We start from the raw sequence: 17,049 nt of genomic DNA, 5'->3' as shown, positions 1-17,049 counted from the left end.
TATCAAGGATGTCGGTGTAGTGTTCTCAGTCAGGTAGTCTTTCATCGTAGAAAAGGTGCTCAAATCATCATCTGTACTGGGTTGTTTTGAAATTTCAACGCGTGTCACAGTACGCTTTATCCGATCCAAAGCCTTCCTTGATAAGAGACACGCTGACTGGTCGGTCTGCACTGGCTTGTTCGCACTTCCATAACTGAATGTGGCCTCGGCCGTTTCACACAAAGCCAAACTCCCGACCGCTCGCTTCTAGTTCAGGGGTACATGCTCTAGACCCCAAGGTTTCACAAAAGTTTGAAATAAGAAACTATTCTTTGGCCTTGTCTCAAGAGTTCACACCAAAGTCGTTGCCGGTTTATGAAACGGAACAGAGAATTTTTGCCGACATTATGTTCTTCAAAGAGGTCTTCCAAGGGTAAGGTCGCTAATGAGCCCAAATATAGAAGGTAGTAATTTCCAAAAAGCATTGCATTTTAATAATCTAATCAGCTGCTACACACAAACATTGCTTCTCGAGGAGAGATTTTCTTTTCCTCATTCATGCTGTGTGCCTCCCAGCGGCACCCTGATGCTTTAATTAGCGAGTGTGGGATTGGTCTCTTGGCGTGCTTTCCTGGGCTGCTCTGTATTCAGGCGTTTTTGCTCTGATAAACCGGAAAGCGGACAGAAAATGACAGCAGCCACAGGACCAATAACAAGGAGCCGGGGAAGAGAAATGCTCAATCCTCCGTGTGGTTCAGCTACTTTCAGATTCCCTGGCCAGCGCTGGAATCAATGATGGGAAATCAGACAGTAGCTTTAAGGATAAGGTGGATCTTCTGGCCTTGGGCTGTACAATAAAATGCAGTCGTCGTCGATATACGGCTGAAAAGTAAATGCTCAAGTTTTAATTAGAAGATGAAATCTATAAACTGGGCTCAGTGGAGAACACAGAATGTATAATGCAATATTATAACTCTAGTTAGTCATACTATAAGAAATTGTGTGAGAATTTGGAAAACATGTTGGTAAATAATAATAATAAATAATAGGGCTACAGAGACACAACTAACATCTGGTTTGTTCCATGGACACAGTTGCCAACACAGACAATGAGATAAGCTACTCATTATTCCTCATTTTTAAATTTTACTCATTCTTCAAGGCTTCTAGGCAATATGTCGGCAGCAATGTGCTTCTGCCGTGGGAACATATTTTAGTTCAGGGGATGCTAATAATGGGGTGTAACCGTTCAGCAAGCTCACGGTTCAGTTCAGTTCACAGTGCAGGACCCACGGTTTGGTGCATCACGGTGCATGTACAATATAAAAAAAAAATAAGGACTTGGTTTTCAAATAAAATAGCCTAAATATTCAATCATTAGGCAGTATTTGTAATCTTGCCCAGGGCGCCAATTGGCTGGGGCCGGCCCTGCGCTGTGAACCGGATAATCATTTATTGCAGCCTGGTCATCTGCAGCAGAAATCTTTACAAAGCCATACGGATTATACATAAATTATGTGTTTTTGGAGGATGTAACTGCAGTTCTGGAGTGTCTGCAGCCTTCTGTTTAGCGGTAAGTGACACACATGCGCCCTGTTTGGATGCACACACGCATGGCACAAAGATCCAGCAGGGGGTGCAGCAGCACTCTCAGCACTATGGGTTCCCAAGGCCTCTGCCATTTGTGGGGACCCTTCTCCAGATCTAAACCAGCTTTATTGTAAATTCTGCTTGTAAATTAAATACAAGCAGACTTTAGTACATGCAGAGAACTAAAAGACCATTAAATATCAAAACCTCGGTTGTATATAAGAAGGAAAGAGGGAAAAGAAAGGAGAGAGAGAGCAGCTTCCTGACAGGCTAGTGGAAGAAGCTGTCCTTCAGTCGGCTTGACCTGGCTTGGAGACACCACAGTCTCCGTCCTGAAGGCACTGAAGAGACGGTGATGGCTGCCTGGGATCAATCAGAAAGCTGAGATCTTCGGAGTGACACGGACTCACTACGCACTGGAGGCTGCAAAGGCAAGATGCAGGCGCTATACACCACAGTGCTGGTCGGATGCTCCATTGTGCACAAGTCAGAAATGCCTGTTGAAAGACACACTACATAAACCTTTCACACTTCAACTGTTCTGTTCCAACTTGCCTCTCAGTGTGTGCTTGTGTCCACTCGCTCCAGATCTGTTGGTAATAATTGCAGTGAGCTGCTATCCTGGCTGCTTCTCAGTGTGTGCCATTTAAAGCTGTAAATAAAGCTGTGTCACCCTCGCTAGACAGCCGTGCCTTCAGCCGAGCTGTTATCAATTGGAGAGCGGGAAGCATGTGATAATGGCAGCAGTGCCCAGGCTCCTCTCTTGTATCCAGCTTGACCTTGATGTGAGATGTTTCCACTGTGACGCTGTTCCCTTGCTCGTCAAAACAGACAGCAACTGCCTTAGGTAGAAAAAGATCCTTTGCAAAAATCCGAATATGGGTCTGATATCTATTTTTTTTTATTGCAAATCGAATTGCATGCCAGACAAATTGCAATTACTTATTATTCCAAAATGGTACGGTCCTACACATACGACGCATCCTTTACAGCAGATGAGACCACAGATTTATACCCGACTTCAGATCTTGAGCTAGGTTTGTTCAGGATTAGCTGGAGGACAAGCCTGTGAAGAGAGCCAACTCATCCACCACCGTGTCATTAGTCGTGAAATGTGATGTTTCTTGAAGAGTGAGGTCTCCAACAATAAAGCAAATCTTTTGAAGCATTTTACCATTGGGATATCTCCACTGTGTTGTTGCCGTGCTTTTTGGTGCTTGTTGTTCTTGGTCTTGCTGCAGCGGTTGGCACAGTTGGGTCTGTAAGCGACACATCTGTTTTTAATCCACACGCCGGGCGGCCCTGTGGAAAGCCACTGCTGCTCCCTGGATCTCGTCTTACCCGCCGATTCACATGGAGATAAAACTGCCAGAGCTATCACAGCATCTGGACAGCAGCTTGAGGCGGCCAAGCAGAATCAAAGCAAGCAGGAGTTTCAATATTTGTTTTTACAGCAGTTTGGGTTTTCATAATGAGTAAGAATTTGAACACCTCTTGAGCAGAAAAGAAATCATGTTATCGCTGGTATTAACAGGGCCAGTGATCAAACCTCTCAGTTGTCGAGACGTTTTCCATAGCAGGAAAGGTGGTCACTGTTCAGTAGTCATCTGGACTAGGTTACTGAAAATCCCAAATTAGTAAAATAGTCAAAATCATGGGGGGGGAAAGGAATAAATTAATAATCAATATCAAATAGCTGCTCCAAAGCTCCGACTCATCATGAATGTACTTTTATCTCCCAGGCTGTTTTGTTTTACTTCAGAAATGATGCGAACACCTGTCTTCAGCAGAGTAAAAGAATTGAAAGGCTGTTTGATGAGTAGTTTCTGCATGGTTTTATCCCAGCATGACTCCGACAAACAAACAGGACAGTGAGGAGCAGCCAGGCAGCTGGAAAGATGAGGTATAATTATTCTTCTCAGTGATCCGTGACCAATGGGGAGAATGGAAGGAAGCCCATCACTTTGTATCAACAGACCACTGGAGGGACAGGCTGGGGCGGCTTGTATTAGACGCTCATGACAAGCTCGTGTGCAGTTGTACATGACTTTAAATTACTAGAAGCTATAAAAAGGTCAACTCAGTCATGCCAATGGCTTGTTCCTTGGTTCGTTTTAATGACGTATTGAGGCCAGTGACCCAATATGCCAAAAACTATTGTTGTGCTGAATTGAATTGGATATAAATTGCAAATGGAATTCTTTGGAAAGGTGTGAATAGTATTTGGCCAGAGAGAGTTAAAGGAACAGGCCGCCGTTTTTACACACGGAGATATGTTCTTACCTGAGCTTAGACGAGTTGATGTGTACCTGTCTGGTCATGGTGCGTGCCCTCAATTGCGCAAAACGACCAAAGATGTTGTTAGCATTTGGCCTCTCCCAATGTATTACTATAGCTCCAAACGAGGGTGAAATTAGAAGCGACCACGCTCTTTCACGGGCACAAAGACCAGACAGGTACGCATCAACTCGTCTAAGCTCAGGTAAGAACATATCGCAGTGTGGAAGAACTGTGTGCCCTCAGTCACGCAAAAAGACCAAAGATGATGGTAGCATTTGGTCGCTTTCAGTATATTCCTATAGCTCCAAATAGGTACGCATCAACTCGTCAAAATTGAAACAGACAATGGATGCAAATGACATCAAAGTTCGATCAATTTCTGAACAGACATCTTAAAGGCTAGAGGCACCAGCTAGACCTCGACACAGTATTTTATCAACGTAGAAAAAGGTTGATAAATGAGTAATGAAGAATAAATAAAAGATTGAAACTGACTGGAAACAAGCCAAGAATTGGATGCATGGAACCAAAAAAAAAGTGTCTCTCTTGACCTAAGCAGTGACATATGGGCTTAAGGTTTTGCTATGGTCTATCAGTGATGTGCGAGAGCCAGACCATGTGGTCTGGTCTAGAGACTCCGGTGTTCCCACACTCTGAGTCTGCACCTGTCCCCAGTGCGTATACCGTCCCGTTTCTGGACTAATCCCTGCAGATCTGAGTGACAGCTGCCCATGTGCGCCCTCAGCACACAGCATTTTTAACTCACTCTTACTTCCCCACGTCGCCTTATGTTCTCTCACAAGTGGCCAGCTCCAGAGGCTCTGTTCACACCTGGCCCCAACATGTGTCTCATATGGGCGAGTGAAATCCCACTCCCATGGCCTGGCGCTGCGAGGACATTAACACCTGCTCATGTTAAACTACTCTGTGTCAATCAGTTTAAAGAGCGATGTAAATTATAGGGAATAGGGGTATTATCAAAAAGTGGTCTCTTGTTGATGTTGATTGTTTGATTTGAACACCTATAGCCAACAATGGAAGCTTGTATTCTGTTTTATCCCATAGCTAAAATTGAAAGCTTGTATTCCGGTTTGATCCCGTGTCATTAGGTGCTCCAGGCTGATTTCAAATTCTGACCAGCCCAGTCTCTCATGCCGCCCTCTCTTTTCCTAACACCTTTACTGTTAAAACTTGGAAATTAATTATATCAATTACACGTAAAATAATCAACAAGACTTTCATTACAATTTGGCCTAATAAAGAAAATGATGTATTCCCAAAAGGGTCCAGTGAACAGTAATTAATTTCCAATCTTCAGTCTTGTAATGGCTTCCACACGGTTTACCTGAACCCGCTTTCTCCGCACTACAATTTCCAGTATCTTTTTTTGTTTGTCCCCCCCCCCGACGTTTTTCCAAGTCTAAGCAATGTCAAGAGAAAACACATGACACCTCCACTACCTCCATTCCCATGTTCTGAGACATTATGTAAGCGAAGCGCCCGTATGTAAATGATATGCAGCAGGTGGAAATAGATCTCGTACGTCGGGGATGACATGGGAACTGCCATCTCCTGAAGTCGTTATAGACGGTGGTGAGTAGAAATAGAAATAGTACGAACGGCTCATTCACCGTCTGCATTTCTCGGGAGATTTACTTTATGCATGAATTCTCCTCCTCCGCAATGTCAACGCACAGAGACACACACAGCGCTTTCCACACGACGCTGGAGATGATTTTCTTTTTATGGCGTATGAATTTAGACGTCACAAATCTAATCTTGGTGGTATCAGTGTTTGCGGTGTCGACTGTGAATAAATTGATTTCTTGAGTAACCCGGCATTCTGTGGATAAACATATACGAGATGTGGGGAGCTGCTTCAGGAGTAAATCCGCGTTAAGTCTTTGCATCTCATCTGTATCATTGATCGCCTTCATGATCTATTGTCGATTATGAATACTGGCAACAAACGAAAGTTAGTCTATCGGGATGTGCTTTGACAGTCAGAGTGAAAATTGTTGGAGTGGTGGCAACTTTCTAACTTTTGAAATCTCTTACATCCAACTTGCATCATAAATTGTTTCTACTTATTACTAGCTATTCTTATATTGCAGCGGTGTCCGGACTGGCTCATGAGTCACTTGTCGAATGTTTTAGTAACTTCTGACAATCATGCCTAATTTTGGTGCTCCTGAAGATAGATTCCGTATTAGAGCTCAACAAACTTGTGAACTTGGAGTTCCTTATGTGAAACAGGTACAGCATGTGCTCTACCTTTACAATGGGGGCAGCAACATAACTCCTCGACAGGCCGTAACTCGGAAAATTTATGAGTAAAAATGACATGATGATTATTATGATGATTATGTTATTTTCACACCCTTGAGGTTCAAAAAAAAGTTCAAACATTATAGACTAGTGTTGCTGTCCTTGTTTGTCTAGTTATATATCACACTGGATTCAAGACTTATATTATGATTATGTTGCATAATACGAGTTGCATTTATCCAGTACTGTCTTACGCAGGTGTTGAAATGACAGTATTCCATGGAGCAGAAGTCGCAGCGTTTAAAAACTCTGGCGCTGGGTCCCAGATTAACCTGTTTGTTCACATGCAGCTCTTCAAAACTCGAATCAGTCCGTGACACAAAGTTATGCAACATTTCACTGCTGCACACACCTCCGCCAGGGAATTCTGAGGCGCACAATGCTACGAGCCCCAAACTCTATCCAGACTTATCAGTTTATTATTTCCACTTCAGCTCAAATAATCCATTAGTGTTTACTATAATCGCAACAAAAATAACTTCAGGCGAGCTGGTAATGAAAAGGAAAGACTCCTGAAATGGCTTGGGTAGCTGGGAGTCCTGTCTTGTTTTGTTTCCCATGCTCAAACTTCAACAGTCCAGTGCTGACTAGACAACACAGTTCGCATAAATCGGCAGAATGCAAGATGACAGTCAACAAAGCAAAGTAAGCGGGAAGGATTAACAGCAGCCGGGTCCAGCATCATCAGACGAATTCACCACAATACTACACCATTTCTATTAGCCACGATTAACTAGAGCAGGGGTGCCCAAATTTGGCCCGCCGGAACAATTCCGTTGGCCCAGAGAGTGACCTACTTTGGCACCGCGTAATATGGTTAACATTAACCCTCTTCCCATTGATTCTAAATGGTAAATATGGATGCAGTACACTTTTTGACCAATAGCATTGGGGGCGCTGTTTCACTCCTTTCCTTTGTTTTTTGTTTTTTTCACAGAGCGTTGTAACACATAAACTTTCCCAGTTTTCCAACTAATATTTCAAAGGCTGTTGACATCAACAAAGGTACATGGTAAAAATTGACTTATAAAAGAGTATATGCTGAACAGACACTTTCAAAATGATCTAATATGGCATTTTCTTTGAGTTACCAAATGAATGAGGTAAAGTCACTGTAGGTGCTGCAGATAAGACAGTCTGGGCACCCCTGAACTAGAGCGTTTTATATCATACAAATAGGGTGAAAATAATATAAAATCTTGGATCAATCTCACGATATGTCACCATATTATTGTCATCAATTATTAAGACTGAACAAAATGTTCTCAGTCCAACAGAGAGAATTGTTCTTTCACAGCCCAAAACAAAAACGAATGATAGCTTTCTTTAAAGGAGCAAAAGGTCAGCTTGAGTCATGAATTCCCAAATGTAATTTGGAGTTGTTTTGATCTTCATTTCTTTTTAAGAGGGTGTCTAAGTGCCTCTAGATTGTAATAAAAAAAAAGAAATGAGATAAAACTGTGTGGGTAGAAGGATAGAAAATAAATCATTACATGGTTAAAAACATAATAATAGTAGATATAGTCACTTTTAGAATTGGAAAACTGTGCCAAGGCAATTCCAAACATGGTAGTCTGGCACTCTATTAAATAATTACAACTGACTAGAATGACTCTTTGACTCTGACGTTAATTCGGTTCCATTTCTGTACAGCGTCCCAAACCGCACAATTAGGCTGCACAATGTTTTGCAACAATCGGCGACACAATATCCGTATTGCGAGAAGTACATTACAAAATTGGTTTAGTCTTTTATCTGCAAGGACCATATGAGTTATAATTGTCCTTATGTAGTTCCATTTAGCCTCGTTTTAGCCCTGATTTAGTGTCAGTTTAGTAAAACATTGCAACATTGCACCCCATATGCTCGACTCAACTGACAACTTATGTGGGTATTACTAAAGGACAAGAGACAAGAGAGTAAAGGACAACACAAAGTCATGTCTTATGCTCAAGCTCTATACACATCATGCACACGACCATTTGCATCATGTCCATACGAGTCTAAATATCAAACTGCCTTGGGTCTTGAAGATGGACACTCGGCAAACACGCAGATGGCTAAAGTAGCACTTCCGAGCCCCACATCATTAGTCTCATTTCGCAGAAAAACACACAGCACTAATGGCTCTGACCACCGCGCCGCAGGCCACCGAAGACTCAAAATGCGGGGGGACGGTCGGGCGGACGGCCTCAGAAGTGTGCTCATATGACAGGCGTGTGGCCAACGGAGTGTCCCGGACCAAGGCCAGAAGTGCTCCCTCCTCCACTACTACGACACGGGCTAAGTTTATCACACAGCGGGGCATGGGGAAACGGAACGGACCGTGACCGTTCATGAACTCGAGGTTTTTGATTTGTTTTTAAGTCGGCCACATTTATTTGTTATCGCTCTGGGTCCTGGTTTTACCTTGATGAGGCAATGGGAATAGACTTTGATTAATTTGGCTGAATTAGTGTTAGGCTTTTTCCTCCATTGGCTTAACATGAACATTACAATGCAGTTCTGACAATCCTCTATATTAAACGCACTTATTCAAGTCTTTAACAAAGCAACAATTCTCCCCCAAGTCCTGTGCCAACTCAGAATAAGTCCAAATTAACAGTCTAAATTCCCCGTCCACGTTGTTTTTCATTAAGGGTCCCTATGCAGGAAACGGCGTCGGAGCAGGGACGTGGTCTAAAATGAAAGAATAAGCAGGATGTTTTTGTAAGTCAAGGACAAGTGCAATTTTACAAAACGCCGCTCTCTTTAAGGGCAATAGCTGGGGAACAATCACAGCAAGCCATAAAAAAAAGAATGCAATTTCAACCGGGCAAACACAAGATAAACTGCAAAACAAGCGTGCGGTTCTTCAAAGCCGGACAATTGTTGTGCGAAATAAGCAAATATGTTTTTTTTTTTTTCCATTTCACTTCAAAGCAAACCAAAATTGATTGGTTGCATTATGCTTGCAGTAAAATAACTCGGCACAGAAAAGCGCAGAACACAGATGAGCTGCACCCGGTGGGATCTCCTCTCCGGGGAGTTTACGGACCTGTGGCACAAAGCAACACGTAGGACTTTCCACTAGCCGCTTTGACGTTCATTGTAGAGATGGCTTTGCATTTTAACCATCCTACATGAAAAAATATTATACAAGTGTGGGTTGTAAAATGGGTTTTCAATTTGTGTTCAAGTGCACTGTAGACAAAGTCGGTTCAGTTGACAGCCAAACATTTAGGAATGTCTGTTAGGTTAATCATTTGAGAAACAGAACAAGGCCAGACGTGTGCTCGACTGTCTACATGGCTGACCTTGTTTTGGTCAGGCCGATGGTGATACATTTAAGCTTGTTTTGTCAATGTATCAACTAACTGTCTACACAATGTTGCCCACACTAGGGCTGTTCAATGAATAAATAAATGAAGACAACAATTATTTAGGTAGTACTCTCCAATACGGAACAGTACATCTCTCGTGCTCTGAATTGCATGTGATTCTAGTATTAGTTTAGCAGTTCATATTTCAGTCTCTCAAATGTGCAGTGAACTGAATCACTGAATCCAGCAATTTTTAGTACAATTGCAATAATATGACAGAAAAATCAAGGTCATTTAGATATTTTTCAAACCTCTGCAGCCCAATCCACACCATAGGTCAATACATAAAGGAACAGACCCCAAAGCAAACAAGTTAGCTACAAAAGTTTACATACTCTGGCTGATTTTTTGACAATTTTTTAGAGAATATGAAAGATAACACAAAAAGTGTTTTTTTCACTCATGTGGTTGTGCCATTTATGGTCAAACAACGGAGTTTGCTCTTAAATCATAATAAAAAATGAAACTACCAAAATGGCCCTGATCAAAAGTTTACACCACAGTTCTGTTTATTGTGCATTGCCCCCTTTAACATCAATGACAGCTTGGATCCTTTTGTGGTAGTTGCGGATGGGCCTCTATATTTCCTCGGATGGTAAAGCTGGCCATTCTTTTTGGCAAAAAGCCTCCAATTGCTGTAAATTCCTGGGCTGTTTTGTATGAACTGCATGTTTGAGATCTCTCCAGAGTGGCTCAATGATACTGAGGCCAGGAGACTGAAATGGCCTCTCCAGAACCTTCACTTTATTCTGCTGGAGCCAATGAGAGGTCGACATGGCCTTGTGCTTTGGATCGTTGTCACGTTGGAACGTCCAAGCACATCCCATGTGCAGCTTCCTGGCTGATGAGTGACACTTTTCCTCCAGTATTCTTTAACAACATGCTGCATTCATCCTATATTCAGTTTTGAACCAGTTCCCTGTAGCTCACACATTCCCAAAACATCAATAATCCACCTCTGTGTTTCACTGTAGGAATGGAGCACCGTTCATCACAGGCCTTGTTGACTCCTGCAAATGTAACGTATATGGTTATGGCCAAAACGTTCCATTTTGGTTTCATCATTCATAATGACATTGTTTCAGAAATGTTGATGCTTGTCTCTGTGCTGTTTGGCATATTGTAAGCAGATACTTTGTGGCATTTATGAAGTAATGGCTTTCTAATGGCGACTTGGCCATGCAGGCATCAAGTGCCTCCTGCATCTTGAAACAGCTATACCACTTTGTTCAGGGAGTCCTGTATTTCAGCTTAACTTATTTGTGGGCTTTTCTTTGCATCACGAACAATTTTCCTGGCACTTGTTACTGAAATGTGTGTTGTTTGGCCTGACTGAGGTTTGGTTTCAACAGAATCTTGCATTGAACACTGCTGATTGAAACTCTCAGTCCCTTGGATATCTTTTTTATAATCTTTAGTAGCCATTAGAACCCGTTTGTGTAAACTTCTGTGTATCTTATCAGGCTAAGATTACCAGGGTATGTAAACTTTTGATCAGGGTCATTTTGGTAGTCTCTTTTTTCATTATGATTTAAAAAGAGCAAACTCAAGAGACCATAAATGGCTTCACACAACCACAAACTATGAGTAAAAAAAAAGTTGTTGTGTTATCATTCATTTTGGGCGGCACGGTAGCGCAGCGGTTAGTGCTCTCGCTTCACAGCTAGAAGGTCCGGGTTCGATTCCCACCTGGACGGGCCTTTCTGTGTGGAGTTTGCATGTTCTCCCCGTGTCTGCGTAGGTTTCCTCCGGGTACTCCGGTTTCCCCTACCACTAAAAACATGCACAATGGGCCAGGATGAATGATGTGTGAGTGAATGTATGGTGGTGGTCAGAGGGTCCGTTGGCGCAGACGTGTGTAGTCGCGAAAGCGCCTCTGACAGTCTCCCCCAGGGGAAACTGAAGCTACAAACGTAGTTTACCACCACCGAGAGTGGAGTGAATGTACAACTGTCTCATGTAAAGCGCTTTGTGACTATATGTCTGTGAAAGGCGCTATATAAATAAAGATCTTCTTCTTCTTCTTCTTTCTCTTAAAGTCAACAATTCTGAAAGGCTAGATGTAAACTTTTGAGCTCAACATTTCAAAGATGAGCTAAATTTCGGCAATGATACACATTATCATTTACCAGAAATCCTTTATTAGTCTAACGAATGGAGCATGTTCTCATGAAAAAGGCATCAACATAATATCAGCGCTATGAGTTGTATGTTTACCATAATAATTATCTCAAAGAGTTCGGAAAGCGTTTGAGTGAATAACTCCATTACACGCAATTTGTGGTGTTCCCAAGCACTTTGGCTCTGCTGACTGAGATGCCGCTGACTCATGTAATGGCCTCTCTCTCGAAAAACATCAACAACAACTACTACTACTGCTGCTGATGGGGACAAACCAACAGCTGCGGCGCCGTGCTTCTCGCTTTAATGTCCACCGCTCCGCCACAAAATGACTTTGACTGTGCGATGTTCAAAGGCAAACGACAAAACCACAGCTTCCTCAGGCTCCTGACACAAAGAACATGAAAAGAATAACAGCGATACACAAACAGGCCATTTTTTAATCATTTCATCAGAAGACAGAAGAAGCAATGGCTAAAACTATACTAAAAATAATGATTGATATGGTTAATCAATATTTATAAGATTTGAAGTCCCATATGTCATGCTAGCTGTAGCCTTTAGCAACAGAAATTCTAATATTGTCCATAAACAACATTACATTAATTCCCTGTGTGCATTTGCAAATAACTGAAAGTAAAGTATTTCACTCAGGATAGCACTGACATGTATTAAGTCATAAAACTACATATCGGGAATACAAAATTGATATCCAATAAATGAATCAATACAAAATCCAAACTAGATAATAAACTGAGCAGGTATTGATATTTTCAAGTAAGATCAATGCAATGATTTTGACCTGAAAATTGCATTGTTGCATTGTACCCAATAGAAAATATAAAAATAATACCCAATACATTTTGAAGCATACAGTTCCAGTAAGCCAGCATAGGCTTAACGCGACACTCGAAACATCGTATTCAATTCCACAGCAGGAAGTTGTATGCGTCTGTCAGTACCACCCATAGACTTCCTGTGGTACCACCTGATGAGCTTCATATCAGATCAACAGCACTGGGACACGCAGCCTGTCGCGCTGCACTTTGTCAGCCTCAAACAAAATCAATGGGACAGTTCATTTAGAGCTATGAGACACCCTCCCGAGAGCACATCAGTGGCAGCAGCAACAGCACTGACCCCACTGGAATGGCCCAAAGAAGCTCGTCAAAACAGAAACGGGACAGGAAAGATGTACAGTCAGTGAAGTGGAAGAGGCTTTGGAAACGATCTGAGAACGAGCATGCACAGTTCACCTCAGCTTCAGAACAAAGTGTGATCAGAGAGGTGCCAGAGATGACAGCCACAAGATCATTTTCCCTATGTCCCTGGTCCTGTATCTTTTTTGTTATTTCCAAACTTATACAAAAGTCAAAAATCTTGTGGAATAGATACAAATAGACAGAGTCCGCCACATCTCCATCTCAAGATTCAAATAACAATAAAGCGATGCGTTCACACAGTATCAAAGACACTTAACACGCTCGGTTGGTAATAAACAACATTTCCTGAGGCAATAATGGTAACTGTGTGCTAATATGCAAATGTATAATATACAAGCACGACCGGCTTACTGCATGTTGACAGATGTATAGGCATAGTGATACACAAAAAGAAAACAAGAAACTTGTTCAGGCTTAATTACAGCAACAGCATTCAACTCTGTGATCAACTATGACTCTGCCACATTAAAAGGGAAGTCAATAATGCAAATGCATGCCACTTTGGGCAGAAGAGAATGACAAGCTAGTTATGCACACAACAGTTCCTGAGAAAGAAGTCCATTCAAAATTTAGAAGAAAATGGGTGTGACTTTATCTTCTATGAGTACAAGAAGCCAACCACAAAATATGCACTTGATTGTTTTTACACGAGTATTTGACATTTAGCAAGGATTAGGACACCATCACAGTGGTCATGTTTAAACTTGAAAAGTGTGCAGATTTGAGATAATGACGCACGCATAACGGATAAGCATAAAGACAGGTAAGAAAGCCTATCTATCCAAACATGCTTTAGGTGTCCAGTGCGGTTTTAAGTGCAAAATACAAACTTGTTTAGAAATATAAAGAGGAATTCGATTAATCCAAGAAACTTGTTATTGCTCTTCTCATCTAAATTCACTTTCTTCCCTTCATCACTGTGCTTTGTCTTGCACCATAAACATAATGTGTCGATTAAAATATCTGAAATAATTACGCACCTACTGCTGGAGCGTCATACTCATCTCCTAGTAGAATCTCCGGTGCGGAATAAGCCAGTGATCCGCAGCTCGTCGTCAGCTTCTTCCCGGGCTGAAACTTGTTACTAAATCCAAAGTCCGTGAGCTTTACCAATCCTTGCTTTTCAAAGAACACTACATTCTCTGGTTTGAGGTCTCTGTGCACCACATGTAGCCGGTGACAGTAGGAGATGGCATGAACTATTTGGGCAAAGTACTTTTTTGCCAGCTCTTCCGTGAGACCATCTTCGTGCTTCATGATGTAGTCGAACATATCTCCTCCGTCGCCGAGCTCCAGGATGAGGTAAAGCTTAGTTTGGGTGTCTATGACTTCATACAGGCGAACAATATTGGGGTGCTGGACTAGCTTCATACATCTCACCTCCTGGAAGAGATGTCCCGTGGCCACCGTGTCCAATTTAGTCTTGTCGATCACCTTCACTGCTACCTTCTCCCCAGTGAAGACATGGCGGGCCAGCTTGACCACCGCAAAATGACCCCTTCCGAGTGTCTTATCAAGATCGTACAGCCCAGCGATCTTGCCGTCGTAGCCCCGCTTGAAGCCCGCCATCGAGGGGGCCGGGGAGAGGGGAGCCCCCGCGGAGGGCCGGGTTTTGCTGGTTTTGTTGTGGGGGTCCAGCTTATTGGAGTTCATCGGAGGCCAAACGAAATAGCCATGGCCAGAGCTTCCTGAAAAGCAAAATAGAAATGATATTCAAAATGTATTGTGCGGCGCCAAACTGTACTGTGAAGGTTACAATAACCCCAATGCAATGCTCCCCACACACACACTTCACCAACTTAGCGTCAAGTCTCCTTTCACTGCACCTTAAATCTCCTCCTAACTGGTCCTCTATGTCAGTCCCACCTGGCTGTGTCCAAACCATCTGAGTGTGGCCTCTTCACCACCACATACAAACTGTCCATCTGATGTACTTGATACTAGTGTGCACACATAACAGTAAACATATCCACCAGCAGGAAGATGACCGGGTATGATGGCTCTCTGGAGTTGTGTTAGTTGAGAGTCTCTCTGCTCTCCCTGACTCTTAAGCCTCAGTCAATCTACCTGCTCCTCCACACTGCTGAGAATAAGTTATTTTGATCAAAACGCTGGCCTATTTTTTTTTCTTTTTACATTTGGGGCTTAGCGTGGCGACAATCCAGGTTTTACTTTTGTTTTGGCTTAATCTCGTGCCGAATTTACAATGTGCATACGATCTTGTTGGCACACACAGCTCTATTCGTTCACAAACTCAACGTAATTCGTTTAATGTTGAATGTTCTTCTCACCTCCCCAGCCCTCAGATAACACAGGGGCGGTGGGCTTGTTTTGACAGGGTACAGCCGCACCAATGTGAACGCCTAGAGCACAGGATTTACAACCATCGTGGACACTATCATCTTAGCCCAAACACAATAAAACACTAACGCTGTAAACGCCTTTGGGTGCTCGTACCCAGCCGCATGGGAGTTGAAGTGACCGGCGCATAAGTCAGCAGCATACGGCCAGTCTCATAACATTAGCTTGACGTTGCCAGGATAGCCCTCGTTGTTCATTGATTAACATTAGCTTTTTGCCTTGGCAGACTTCAACTTGTAACTTACTCACTCTTTTCTAAAACAAAATAACACACGTGCCTGTAATCTAACCGTCATTCGGGTTGGGCTGGTGTAATTTTGACGGTGTGGTGAAGTAAACGGTGTATGTTTTCCACAGAGTTAGCAGGAGTTAGCAGTTAGCATGTAGCGGGCTAAAGTTACTACGGCTCGCTAAGCTCACCTCTCCAGCCGCACTTCGGTAAACATTCAGCCCCGAGTGCGCGGTCCGCCGGGTGCTTTAGGTCTTCGGGCTGCGGTCTTCTTTGGTCTAGCGGTAAATCCCCATGGAAATGGAGTGTGTCGGGGTTTTGTTGGGGCGATCGGGGCACTCAGGAGGTGCCTATGCCCATGGCTCATCCGTAAAACGAGGCATCGTTGGCAGCGGTAGAACCTAATCGGAATTGTTGTATCCTCCTCCTCCTCCTCCCTGCCCCAGCCCGACAGAGTGGTGCAGCATCAGGGACCAGCCAACCAGACGGAAATTCCTGTACCCGCTAATGGCCAACACAGTCGACATAGCAAACGAGGCATTACATTTAAAGTTGGTCATTTCTATGTTTGTTTCCACTAATTGCCGCCTTGTAAATACAAACTAAAGTTTCCAATTGGTCGAAAATTATAATAATTATAATAATGATTATTATTGTTTATTATTATATTATTATTATTAGTAGTAGTAGTATAATAATACTATTATTATTATTATTATTATTATTATTATTATTATTATTATTATTATTATTAGTAGTAGTAGTAGTAGTAGTAGTAGTAGTAGTAGTAGTAGTAGTAGTAGTAGTAGTAGTAGTAGTAGTAGTTTTATTTCAAAGAGGCAGAATATTAACCTATTTGAATACAATGGGTCAGAAGATTTGGACTAATATTAGATTATATGAGATTTAACTTTATTGTCCACCTCGGTGGAAATATTTGATGCGGACCCATGTATCCTAGTCATCCAATGCATTAGGTGTAGTAGACTACATCATAGAAGTGAAACTTCAAGATTCAGCTAATAGGCCCACCACTTTTTTTCCTCCATCCAAATTAGTCTGACAACAAAATGTTGGATCATATTTCTAAATATTTTAGGTTCGTCGACCCAACAAATTATAATGCAAAAAATGTCCGCTGCCATGCACTTTTCCCTCACAGCCAATCCATGGATGTAGGCTATGTGTTTATCTCTATTGAATAATTCCGAGGTTTACCTGAACGTACCATAAGAGCATCACAGACCGCATTCAGCTCTGACGTCAAAGTCTCTGCGTGAATGGGAAAATGCATAAGGCTCAATTAAACCAAACCACGAATGAGAGAATTGGTGAAACGCATAGGGTCACGGTGAGCTTCAGCTCATATTATAGGCATTGTCATTCAAAAATATCAATTAGTTTAATCTCCCCTGTCGTCATTCATTTGCACTGCTGGAGTTTGTCGCTTTACCATAGTCTGAAAAGACCTTACCTTTTTGCTTAAGCTTTTCTCTGTAATAATTGCATTTAAAAAACGCACAGGTTTTATAAAGTTCAGTTGAATGTCATTCACGCCTGGCGTTGTCATTAGATG

At 42.4% G+C, this 17,049-nt stretch overlaps 1 protein-coding gene across 1 annotated transcript in view; it reads right to left on the bottom strand.

Annotated features, from left to right (window-relative positions):
* snrka (SNF related kinase a) overlaps window positions 1-15,917 on the bottom strand; it is a 46,330-nt gene extending 30,413 nt beyond the window's left edge. The window contains exons 1-2 of the mRNA XM_079561398.1: window positions 15,665-15,917; window positions 13,864-14,571 (exon numbers count right to left, since the gene is read on the bottom strand). Coding sequence (XP_079417524.1) covers window positions 13,864-14,536 — 673 coding nt within the window. The 5' untranslated portion in view covers window positions 14,537-14,571; window positions 15,665-15,917. The remainder of the gene's footprint in view (window positions 1-13,863; window positions 14,572-15,664) is intronic.
* Window positions 15,918-17,049: the final 1,132 nt, after the last annotated feature.

Source organism: Gobius niger, assembly GCF_951799975.1.
Source record: "Gobius niger genome assembly, chromosome: 8".
Lineage (NCBI taxonomy): Eukaryota > Metazoa > Chordata > Actinopteri > Gobiiformes > Gobiidae > Gobius > Gobius niger.
This window is presented reverse-complemented; position numbering and strand designations above follow the sequence as displayed.